The sequence below is a fragment of the Cryptomeria japonica genome, chromosome 9 (assembly GCF_030272615.1).
Source record: "Cryptomeria japonica chromosome 9, Sugi_1.0, whole genome shotgun sequence".
Lineage (NCBI taxonomy): Eukaryota > Viridiplantae > Streptophyta > Pinopsida > Cupressales > Cupressaceae > Cryptomeria > Cryptomeria japonica.
The window spans coordinates 424367378-424380145 of NC_081413.1; the positions used below are offsets into that span (position 1 = coordinate 424367378).

At 38.7% G+C, this 12768-nt stretch overlaps 1 protein-coding gene across 1 annotated transcript; it reads left to right on the forward strand.

The window, feature by feature from the left end:
* Positions 1-249: 249 nt before the first annotated feature.
* On the forward strand, positions 250-3991 carry LOC131074261 (pentatricopeptide repeat-containing protein At3g26782, mitochondrial-like). Its single transcript, XM_058010849.2, has one exon. It carries the CDS (start codon positions 378-380, stop codon positions 3219-3221), a length of 2844 nt encoding a protein of 947 aa, XP_057866832.2. The 5' UTR covers positions 250-377; the 3' UTR covers positions 3222-3991.
* The last annotated feature ends 8777 nt before the right edge of the window (positions 3992-12768 follow it).

A 12768-nucleotide genomic window follows, 5' to 3' on the forward strand; every position in this document is an offset into this window, starting at 1 on the left:
TAAAATACAATCAATTTTTTAAAATTATTACGTAACAGAGATTTTGGATAGACCATTAAAATTTAAGTAAGATTAATATGATAAATATTTGATTTATATATAAATATTAAACTTAATTATAGATATCTTTATATATAATTTTATTTTATATTAAAGTATATATTAATATTGTAAGTCGTCAAATTGAGGCCTTTTATGCCTTCCAAGATGCGAGTGCTGCTAGTAATATTTTTTGTCTTAAACTGTTCGGAATTGAGTTTGCCATGCTGACATTGATTTATATCAATGTAAAATCTGCAAGAAAAAGAAATGGACATAATCCCAAGTTTCAGAAATGATAATCAAACCCAAGAAATCTCCCCAAACTCGATAGTAAAATGTCATCCATTGTCAATCTCAATCCCAAAATCAGAGTACTCTGTGGAGAGGGTCGCTTGAAAGAAGCAATAGACATCCTGCTTACTACCCACAACACTGCTGTAGAATCTTCTACATATCTTCATCTGTTGAACTCTTGCGTTTCTAAGAAAGCCCTTGCAGAGGGTAAGCAAATCCATTCTCACATCAATGGAAGAGGTATTACATTCTCCACAAACACATTTTTACAAAATGCAGTTATCAACATGTATGACAAGTGCGGAAGTTTGGTGGATGCTTGCCAAGTTTTTGAGAAGATGACTGCACCAGACGTCTTCTCATGGAATGTGATGATTGCAGCTCACAGAAGGCATGGCTTTCCTCAACAGGCGTTGAAACTGTTTCATCAAATGCAACCAACAGCTGTCCAACCTGATCAGTTTACCTTCTCCGCCGTTATTCCTGTATGTGCCAGCATGTTATCTGTAAACCATGGTCTGCAGATCCATGGAAAGATCATTCGATATGGACTTCAATCAAACGTTATTGTGATGAATACCCTGATAGATATGTATGCAAAATGCGGAAGCATAGAGAAATCACGCGAAGTGTTTGAGAAAATGAATAATGCAAACGTGATCTCGTGGACTGCCATGATTACTGGATATGCTCATAATGGTATTCTTGATGAGGCTTTAAGGATTTTTAAAGAGATGCCTGGACAGGATGTAGTGTCATGGACTGCAATTATTGCTGGATATGCCCAAAATGGGCTTGTTGGGAAAGCCTTGGAGCTGTATAAGGAAATGCAATTGGAAGGTGTGAAACCGAACTCAGCAACCTTCACCAGCATGCTTCCAGCGTGCGCCAAAATGGGAGATTTGAAACATGGTATGGAGATTCATCAGACTATAATTGAAAATGGATTCGTGTTGGATGTTGTAGTAGTGACCGCACTTGTAGACATGTATGTAAAATGTGGAAGCCTGCGGAAGGCACACAATTTGTTTGAGAAAATGCGTCTTCGAAATGCAGTCTCGTGGAATACCATGATTGCAGGTTATGCAAAAATGGGGTTTGCTGAAATAGCTTGGCAGATGCTTAACCAAATGCAATTGGTGGGTATAAAGCCAGATTCGTCAACCTTTGCCAGTGTCCTTCCATCGTGTGCCAAAATTGGAGCTCTGGAACAGGGTATGGAAATCCATCAGAAAATAACTGAAATGGGTTTCTTTTCAGATGTTACTGTTGTGAATTCCCTGATAGACATGTACGCAAAGTGTGGAAAGATACAAAAGGCATACAAATTGTTTATTGGGATGTCTCAGCGGAATGTAGTCTCCTGGAATACGATGGTTTTCGGATATGTACAAAATGGGCTCGTTGAAAAAGCGTTAGAGATTTTTAAGCGAATGCAAATCTCAGGCATGAAGCTGGATTTGTCAACCTTTTCCAGTATCCTCCCAGCTTGTGCCAGACTTGGAGCTCTAGAACAAGGTATGAAAATCCATCAAAAAGTATTTAAAAGTGGATTGATGCCAGATGATGTAGTTACGACCGCCTTGATAGACATGTACGCAAAATGTGGAAGCATGCAGAAGGCATGCCAATTGTTCAACAAAATGCCTCAACAGGATGTGATTTCGTTGACAGCAATCGCTGCTGGATATGTCCAAAATGGACTTGTTGAAAAAGCAGTAGATATTTTTAAGCAAATGCAATTGGCTGGTGTAAAACCAGACTCATCTATGTTTGCAAGCATCCTCCCAGCTTTTGCCAAACTCGGAGCTCTGGAACGGGGTATGGAAATCCATCAAAAGATTATTGAAAGTATGTTTTTATCAGATATTGTAGTTGTGAATGCTCTGATAGACATGTATGCAAAATGTGGCAGCATACAGAAGGCACGTGATTTGTTTGATAACATAGACCATCCGGATGTGGCCTCATGGAATGCAATGATTTCAGGATACGCAATGCATGGCTATAGTGAGGATGCCTCCAAACTTTTTGAACTAATGAGGCGCTCTGGAGTCGAGCTTGACCATGTAAGCTTTGTTGGTATATTATTTGCATGCAGCCATGCAGGCCTGGTAGATGAGGGATGTACATACTTCAATCATATGAGATACACTTATTGCATTTTACCTAGTATGGATCACTATGTATGCATGGTTGACCTTCTTGGTCGTGCTGACTATCTTGAGGAAGCACTAAATTTCACCATTAAAATGCCAATAAAACCTGATCCGGTTGTCTGGGTGTGTTTGCTCGGTGCTTGTAGATCACATAAGAATTTAGGTCTAGGAGAATTTGTGGCAATACTTCTTTTGGAGTTGGATCTGAAAAATGCTGCACCTTATGTTCTCCTATCAAACATTTATGCAGAAGTGGGAAGGTGGGCTGATGTTCAGAAGGTAAGAAAATTAATGAAAAATACAGGAAATAAGAAAACACCTGGATGTAGTTGGATCGAAGTCCATAAAACAATAAATGTTTTTAGTGTAGGAGACAAATCACACCCACAAATACAAGAGATCTATGCAAAGTTGGAAAAATTGTCTTGGGAGATGAAAGCAGCAGGGTATGTCATGGATACAAGACCTGTATTAAATGATGTTGAGGATGAGGAAAAGGAATTAATTCTCTGTCACCATAGCGAGAAGTTGGCAATTGCCTTTGGATTGTTAAACACATCCCCTGGAACAACTATTAAAATTGTTAAGAACCTTAGAGTATGTGGTGACTGCCACACTGCAACCAAGATTATCTCCAAGATTGTTGAAAGAGAAATAGTTGTAAGAGATGCAAACCGTTTCCATCATTTCAAACATGGAAAATGTTCCTGTGGAGACTATTGGTGATTCTAAGTGAAGCAAGCTATAAACACAGGTGTGCAAGGTGGTAGGCTTGCAGTGATTTTCAGTTTCTGAAAATATGTTATTTCCAAGCATTTGAACAACTAGACCATGCTCCATGCATTTGAATTGATGAACTGATATTTTATAACATCCATCACTGCCTGGATATATAGTGATGTAAGATTTGTTAGAAGCCTTGTTTCATGAAACAATTCTCATGATATTGGATTGTGCCTGCACAGTTCTGAAATGTAAAAGTAGAGGAAGAAGAAATAGAAAGCAAAAGGAGAGGAATGCTTGGAGGAAATTGGAAGTTCTTGAGCCAGTACGAAATGTTAGAAAAGGGCTTACAATAAAAGCAATGCTTGGATTCAATGAGAAGGGTATTTCTCAGTCGTTTTTTACATCTTCCCGCCTTTAGTTTTTTTCCAAGGTCATTTTGCCTAGATTTATTCTATTGTGTCGTTTTTATATTAGGTTTGCCGTTTGGGCTTATATTATATATGAAAATTTATAGTTTTCAGGTGGACTGTGTGTTGTTAACGGTTATGGAATACGCATTTTAAGTGCAATGCTCTTTAATCCTAATAGGTACTGAATTTCATGTCTCGTTTAAGCGATAGTTTTCCCCCTTTTGTAGTTGTAGGTTGCATGGAGCCTTAGTTGAATCAAGCATGCTCCTATCGGTATTAGAAGTGCCAAATGTATTCTTAATATTGCTTCTTTAGGGTTTTGGCGCAGTGTCCTATACAGCACAAGAGACAAATATTTGATATCCATCCCTTTATGTTTTCATGTACTTGGTCTTCCGGCCAGCCTTTTGAAAGACTGATGTTGCTTGGTCCCTCTCTATAGTCACCCATCTCTTAATTTAGATGATTCAGTTTTGAATCTACTTATTGACAAAGCTTTTTGAATGGATGGTTCTGCAACTTCTCTTAAAGATAGAGATATGTATGGTCCTCTTTCTATATATTTGGTGGTCAAAGGAACCATTCGGTTTCCCTTTGATTGTGAACTTGATTGCCTTTAACTTAGGATTGAGGTCAAATTTCTTCCAAACTTTCTTGAAACAGGCCTAGTTTGGTTATGTATCATCAATATAGCAAAACAACTACTTCGATTTAAAAGGGTTAGAATTTGTAGCGATTTTTTCAATTTTTTTCATGAACAATTGCAACAATAGAGGATAACAAGACCCCATTGCAATTCTTTCTATATGCTTATATAAGCTCATGTTTAAAGCTGAAAATGCAAAGTATATGCAATATTCAATAGTTAGGGGGATATCCTGGTTGTTAATGCCACCTGAATGGCTTCATTAATAGATATCATTGATAATGACACTTTATTGCAATGTTGACTTATTTTAGTCTTTTGCAGTTAAATACTCTCATAGGTGTCTATAAAAGTGTTTGATCATCTTGAAATGTTGTACATGGCCCTTAATAAGTCTTTAGGGTTTTAAATTAGTTGTTAAAAGGTCTAGTAGTGGCATGGCCCTTGTAATATCAAATGTCTAAAGTCACATTTCTGAGTTTTGAATTTTCTAAAACCATGTACATCTAATGAAGGGAGCCTCATTTTGAAGAGTATAAGTTGTTAGAGTCTCACGTAGGCTTAAGGTTTTAGCTTGAATCAAGGAAAATTGCTAGGTTTTCAACTAATTTGGCAGGTGTCCTAGCTCATGAAAGAAGCATACCAGATGTTTGTGTTGGAATCAGGGATCACTGAGAAGGGGGGGTGAATCAGTGATCTACCGGTTAGCAGATTTTCAAACTTAACTTTAAACCACCAGATGCAAACACTTAAAACTGAAATACAAAAACATGAAACAAACAACCACAAGATCATAACATCGGTATTTTTATGTGGAAATCCAAATGGGAAAAACCACGGTAGGATTTGAACCCGCAATATTATTCCACTATGGCCAATAGGAAAACAATATTACAAAATGGGAATGCACAAGCATTCAGGCACACTGCCTAGAGCTCACTGCTCAATTACAATAACCCGGAAAGCTACAACCCTCAGGGAAGTCTCACTGACTTACAAGATAATTACAATGATGATTTACAATGTTTAAACTTTGAAATAGCATCTACTATGCCTGGGTGAGTTCTGGTTGAGTGCTAAATACACTGACTGAAGCACATTCTCTACTCTGCCTTGTTCTCAATCTCAGTCAGCTACTAGATCAAGAATGTGCACGAGAAACTGTGCCAAAATGGATTCTTGATCACCTCTCGCTCACATACAATCGCATCATACCCCCAAAAGATCATCCACACCAAACTTATATACCGGCAACCACAAAATAGGTCATACATCATGTCGGCCTGCTAGTGTAACGTATAGTCACATGTCGGCTTGACCGGATCACAAAGGTTAAATGCGGATCACCAAAACAAGAATAAAATGATGTGTCTATATTGGCCCAATCATCCCAAACACGCTTTAATGCACCGCAATCACCGGAAAGCTTCCAGACCCAAAACTGCTATGTTCTTCCTAAAATACCAATTAATCAGCTACCGGTTAACACCCGCTTCTGGATAAGAAGAATTACGACCACCGGATTGAATCTCTATGAAGAGTTGCCATCAATGACAACCCTAAACCAATAATTAGCCACCGGAAACCACCAAAAACCATCGGATGAGTGTCAATTGCCAACAATCTCCCCCTTTGGCATTGATGGCAACAATCGTGAAAAATGACTAAGTGTTGAGCATTGTACACCAGTTCAAAAGAATCAAATGAATTTCTAAGGATCCCCCTTAGACACAGAATTCCACTCTTCAACATTGTACATTTTTCACCGTTCCTCTCCCCCTTTGATAGCAATGCCAAAGATGGTGTATTGTCCAAAATTTATATACAAAGATATGCACCAAAAATTTACAAGTACTTGAAGATGTCAGTATAAATAGTCATCAAAAATCCTAGGTGTGTATCCCACCCGCTCTTCAAGTTTTCCAAAACTGTGATGAATGCACTAAATACAGTGGCATGAATCTCTAATTCTCTTAAGGTTAGATGACACAGGTCGGTCCATCTCCTTCATGCAATCTACCTTGTTACTCAACATAGTGTCCAACCGAGGGGCAATCAGGTTCCAGAGTTCACCTACTTTTCTCAAAATTTTGTCCTTGTTTGCTTGGAGGTTTGAGATCTTATCATTTAGAGCTATAATTTGCCCTTCAACACTTCTGGTTAAAGTTACATTTCGATCAAAGGACTGTGAAATGCTAGCAAGCTTGCCTTGGCAAACACAGGTATATGCTTGTCTATATCTACAATGAATTTAGGCAAAATTAGGCAAGATTTGTACAATTTATCAGCTTTTGACAATGTGTCAGAAATAATCTACAAACTCTTATTTAATCTCACTCTATCATTTTCAATCATCTTCTAGAATGTTTGTATCCTAACATCCTTAAATTTATCCAAAACTTTCTGAGGAGCAGTTTTCTCCAAATAATCAAAACTTGTATTTACACTATTAATTAATTACAACAATTTACCAGAGGGGTTGTTATTCGAATCTAACTGTACACTTGGAGCCACCTTCTGCAAAACATCCACTGACATCAAAATTAGGTTTTTATCCTTGGATTCAGACTTCACCAATCTTGGCTAGCCTGGGCTTGCATAGCAGCTGTGAGTATAAGCTTCTCTGCATGAGACATCTTTCCAAGGTTTAGCGAACCATCAAAGATTTATTGGGATCTGGGGTGGGGTCCCTGTAACCGGAGGAGTGACAATTGTCGGATCAATTATACCTTTGTCTTTGTCAACCTCAGCAACCCTAACCTCTGCACTCTCAACATCCTTCTTTTCTATCTCATCCCCTTTATCTTTTGCACCGATGTTGCCACTTGGTGCAGTATCAACCTATTGGATCATAGGGGTTGTAGAGTTGTCCACCATCGGAGGAGTATCACCTGTCTCAGCATCAAGTGTAGTGTTACCTTGATCTTCAGGATGATCCTCAGACTGAGTTTCAAGATACTAACTTCCGGAAACACCTTGCTTCTCTTCCGGCTGACAGAGTTTGAATGCATCCTTGTACAAAGGGTCATTCTGAATTATCTTTCTCCATATATCCTCTGTCTCTTTCCTCAACTCTTCCACGTTTCCAATCATTAAATTGTTAACTTTGTTCTTGCTTCGAAACTCCTTGTTTGCCTCCTCAATCAACCTCTTGGCTTCATCATGAGTAATACAGGTGCAAACATTTATTAGCTTCTCCTTCATCTCCTTGTCAATCTTGTTTGTTGTACAAATCCTTAGGAATGGTCTTCTCCATCTCAATTAATGTCTTGCTAAAATTGTGTAAATATAATGCAACTACTTCCTCAACCTTTCTCTTGTCAACCTCATTCAGATTAGCATAACAAACTCCAATATTCTTTAGATTGCCATCTATATTTATTTCACCAATTAACTGATGTGTTGTCAATGAGGGAACAAATTCAGATTTACCTTGCTTAGGTTGAATCTTGACTTTTCTTTCTCTCTTAGGCCTACCGGTAGGAACATGATCTGATTTTGCCTTCTTGATTTGTTGGGCTCCATCGGATTCAGGCTTCCTCACCACTCTGACAAATTCTCCTTTCTTCTTCGCATTTCTTGCTTCCTCCTCAGACTTTGTTTCAAAAGCTACCAGAGATACTACAACATAGGTCCTTTTAGGCTTTTCTTTCTGCTTCAACACACCTTTCTCGGATGGGCTGAGTCTTGCAAATTGTGTCACCAGAGTAGGAGCAGACTTAGTCTCTTTAGGTTTGACCTTGGAGGGAACCAGATCAACCTTGGGTTTCTTGGTTTCCTCTTTGGCCTCTTTTTGTGCATAAATTTCCCTTGCTTTCTTCACCTCCTCCTGGGTGAAACCCATCTGGACTGCCACCTCCTCAACCATCTTAGTAACCTTCCTTTTTTGGGCAAGTGCGGTGAATTGTATATGTAAACTGAGGTCCTTCTCCTTGAAAGTACCAAATCTCCCTTCCTTAGGATCCAATGATTGACTTTGAAGGTGTTGGGCATATGCTTCAAGAGTGACAGAGTCACCTTCATACCCCATGGGCATGATCCACACTTTTCAGGGTTCCACAGCTTCCATCAGACACTGATCCTTTTCAACCATGAAGCATATGGTTTGCTCATACCTTTCAACAATCTTTTTAGGGATCCTCTCTCTGCTTTTCATTGCTGCTTGGAAAGATTTAAAGTATCCCCAGAGAGCAAATATTCTCATTGTTGTATCTCCAACTCCCCATAATCCCTCTTTAATCTGCATGGCCACCAGTCTATCATAGGCCCATTGGACCTTTCCTTTCACATCAGGTTTTTCATTTAGGAAGTATAAAGCCAAGCAAATAAGAAGTCTCCCATATTTGAATGTGTGCTTTTTATCTTGCTTAATCTTCTTCAAATTGCTCAACAATTCATTCAGGAGGGCTGAACACTAGTCATACCTTTTGTCTTATTTCAGCATCTGATATGCAGAGTAGATGGCAGTACCAGAGACAAAGTTGTACCTGCTTGACTGGTAAACCTTGTAACCGACTACCATCGATGCAAATTTCACATCATTCTCCAGAATGTCGTTTATGGTCATCGATCTACTGTCAAATTTGGAGCCAGTGGTGGTTATCACCATCTCATTTGATACTTTCCTCAAGCTGGGCACCTCACTGGTTTCTACTAGGCATGTCATAATTTGAATCGCCTGTTTGGTAATCTTGTGCGGTCTATCAAGCCATATGAACTCATCATGAACACAGCTAAGAATATATCGGATCCACTCTGCTTCGTCAAACAACAGAAAATGAACAAACTGCGAAAAACCCTTATCTTGAAGCACATCGTACTCGGGTTTGAGATTTCCCAAACCGTCAGCCAAATGTTTGTTGTACAAGTCCAGCATGTCTGCATTTCCAAGCTCCTTGAGATCACAGTGGATATAGGCTCTAATATCTTCATTATGAAGCACGCAGTACGACACAGATGAAATGCACCTTCCAAATCATCCTTAACCCACTTGAAAGGGTGTTTCTTGAAAATAGGTCGGATCCTGTCCTTAATCTCGACCACCAAAGGGGTAGCAACACCAGAAGTTGAAGCCATTTCAAATGCTAGGGTTCGCGAAAACAGAAAGCTTGAACGGATAAATACCTTGATTCACAACCAGGCACTGAAATTTGCTTTGGAGTCGTTGAAATTGTTGTTGAAATTGCCAAATCACTTTGCTTTGCTTCTTTGCACTGTTCGCTTGATCGTATTGTGAAAAATGAAACTTTGAAATGCACTTTTTTCCTTAGAAAACCTAACTTTCCACTATAATAAATGCAGCAACTGGTTACCATGATTTTCATGAAGTCACATACTAGAGCACCCAATCCTCTCCGAGACTTCCAGATATCATCTACACATGTGATTTAAGCCTTCTACAACCTTCTGGAATCAATTGTATACCACTGAAGAGGGGGTTCTTAGAATCTGCATGAAAAGCTCCCCCTAAGGCATAAAGCCCTAGTTATCGGATGAGGATCTTGCATCGGATTCGGGTGCAGAGCCATTGTTAGTTTTGGATTCATCTTTTCTAACCCACATCTTCTCATGTTTGTCTTTGATCTCTTCTATCTTCACTTTTCCCTTCTCATTTGATTTGTTCTTGTCTACCAGAACAATATTATTGCTTCTGCAGTACTTTGCAATGTGATTGGTTTTGTTGCATGCACGACAAACAACATTATTTTGCATAGGTCTGAAGTTCATCTAATTTGGCCTTGTCTTGCATTGATTAGAGATATGTCCAAACATCCCACAAGCATAGCATCTCTTGTTCTGGAAGTTATTCATTACTATTCTACACATATTTGACTTATGTCCAAAATTATTGCATATGAAACACCGACTGGTAAAAGTAGGAACATTATTCATGTTGTTCATTTCATTATTCATCCTACTTCTGCATTGATTCTTCATATGACCAAACTTATTGCAAGTAAAACATCTACCATTGAATTTATGAGCATTAGGTTGTCTTACCGGAGGGTTCTTGCTCTTCTTTTGATCAGGTTTAGCATTACCTTGTCCAAATCCGAAGGATTCACCTTTCTCAAATCCAAGTCCTTGAATATCCTTTCCATGCCTCTAACTCTTCAGCATCTCATCAAGCCTTGTTGAGGTATCTTTGAATTTGGCTTTGTATTCATTAGTAGTAGCAAGTTCATCCCTTAAGGTAGCAATCTGTCTTTCAAGTTCTTGACCATTATTCTTTGACTGTGTCAACTCAAGCTTCAACTAATCATTCTCATAGGTAAGCCTGAAGCATTCATCTGCTCTTTCCTTCAATGATTGTGCCAGACTCAATTTTTCTTCCAGTCCTCAATCTCCTTAGTCAGCCTCATCACAATGGATTGCATCTCATTCTTCAAAGCAACATTCTCTCTCTCAAACTTGCTAACTTCATCAATTTTATCTTGGTATTCCATGATCTGATCATCTTTCTCCTTCAACTTGTCCATCAATTCCTTCTTTTCTCTAGAGATATCTGCTTGATCTTTCAAGTCATTAATGAAATCATCAGCAGCATTTAGGTTTTTCTTCAAGGTACAGATCTCATTTCTATCTACATCAAGATCCTCAAGTGCCACACTGAGTTGTCTCTAAAAACCGGAATCCGTTGAATCAATCTCCTGGACCTTCCTCAAGCAGTTAAGTTGCTGGAAAATTGGAGGAATTGATTATGTGTTTGCATTGATGTTTTGTCATTGATGACAAGAACGACTGTTTTGGTTGTTTACTGGCTTCCGGTAGGTTTCGGTAGAGCAGTTGATTATGATATTGATTCGGTATGCTTCGGTTTGTGGAATTGGTTTGGATATGTCATTCATGTTATTCAGATGTGTATCATGATTAGTTGGTTCAAGATTTGATGACTTGGGAGCTATCATTTGTTCTAGTAAGCCTTTTGGTCACCGGTAAGGGTTTTACCGACAGATTTTTGTTGAAGATCTTTTGATGCATTTGATAAGTGGTGTTGGTGTGGCTTCTAGATGGCTTTCGGGATGTTGTTGGTTATCTTGTTCATGTTCATGTTGATCGATGGTGTTGCATTTAGGACCGGACCTAATGCTATCTTATTCTGCTAGGTTATGGACCAGTTTATGTAACATGTTGCTAGATGATCCCGATGCGTTACCGGTTGGATTTATTGATTGGATTATGTTGTTTCGGTCTTAGGCCGACTTGGTTGATCATTGGATTGTGGGTTTATATTATGAATTTATTGTATTATCCTTTAGGTGGCCGACCTAATTGTTTAGGTCTCGGGTTGGTATAAATATGATGTAAGATCTCTTTCTAGATCATGTTATGATCATGGTGATGGGTTTAAGGTTTTAGGACTATCTGTGTGTGAATAAGGTTGTAATCATATGCAAAGGTTTTGGTCGATCATAGGTGATCAAATTGGGTTGGTGAAAGAGGTTTAAGACCTGCGGTACTGAGTTTAACTGGAACTGTACTCAAGCATAGGAGACGATATTTCTTGCAGTTCACTCTTCTTTCCAGATTGCAGTCTGGATTTATTTTGTAGTCAGTGATGCTCCTTTTGTAATGAGCAATGCACTCTACGTTGTTGGGCTTCCTGCATGTGCAGGTCCCTCTTTTTGCAATCACATACTTACTGCAAAAGTATTATTTGATTGTGGGTAGTCTTCCCACTGTGGTTTTTCCTTTTATCGGGTTTTCCATGTACAAACTTGGTGTTATTTTTTGTGGATGGTTGGTAAATGTTCTATGGTTTATTTTTCTGCTTAACTATTATATCTACTATTCCGATATTTGGTTTATGTATTTCGATAATAAGTTTTTAATGCTTAAAGTTCTATAATCTGTTGACAACTGATTCACCCCCCCTCCCTCTCAGTTGTCCACCAGTTTTCTGACATGTCTAACAATTGGTATGAAAGTCTGGTCCTATCTGCAGAAGCTTAACCGCTTGAGGAAGATCCTATGGCATCTAATAGTTTGATGGAACAAATTACAGAGTATGGAAGATTCAGATGGAGACTCATCTGAGATGTCTTGGCAAGGAGATTTGGGAGATCACTGAGAAAGGATATACACCTCATAATCCAGCATCTGACAATCCTCCTCTAGCAGGATTGGATAAGGACATTAAAAATGATTGTAGAGCTAGAGAAGCCCTTTTGTGTGCACTTTCTGATCAGTGAGTTATGGGACTAACCAACAAATCAACTGCAAAGGCTATATGGGATAAATTGGAGACTCTGAATGAAGGTGACCCTACTGTTAAAATTGCTAAACTTGATGGTTACCGGGTGAGATATGAGAACCTGAAGATGAAAGAAGATGAAAGGATTACTGCTTTTATGGAGAGAGTTAATGAAATTGTTCTGAGAATTCAGTACTGTGGTGGATCTCTGAGCGAAGATGAAACAGTTTCTAAAGTATTGAGAGCTTTTCCACTCTCTTACAAGATGAAGGCTACTACAATTAATGAGTTGAGAAC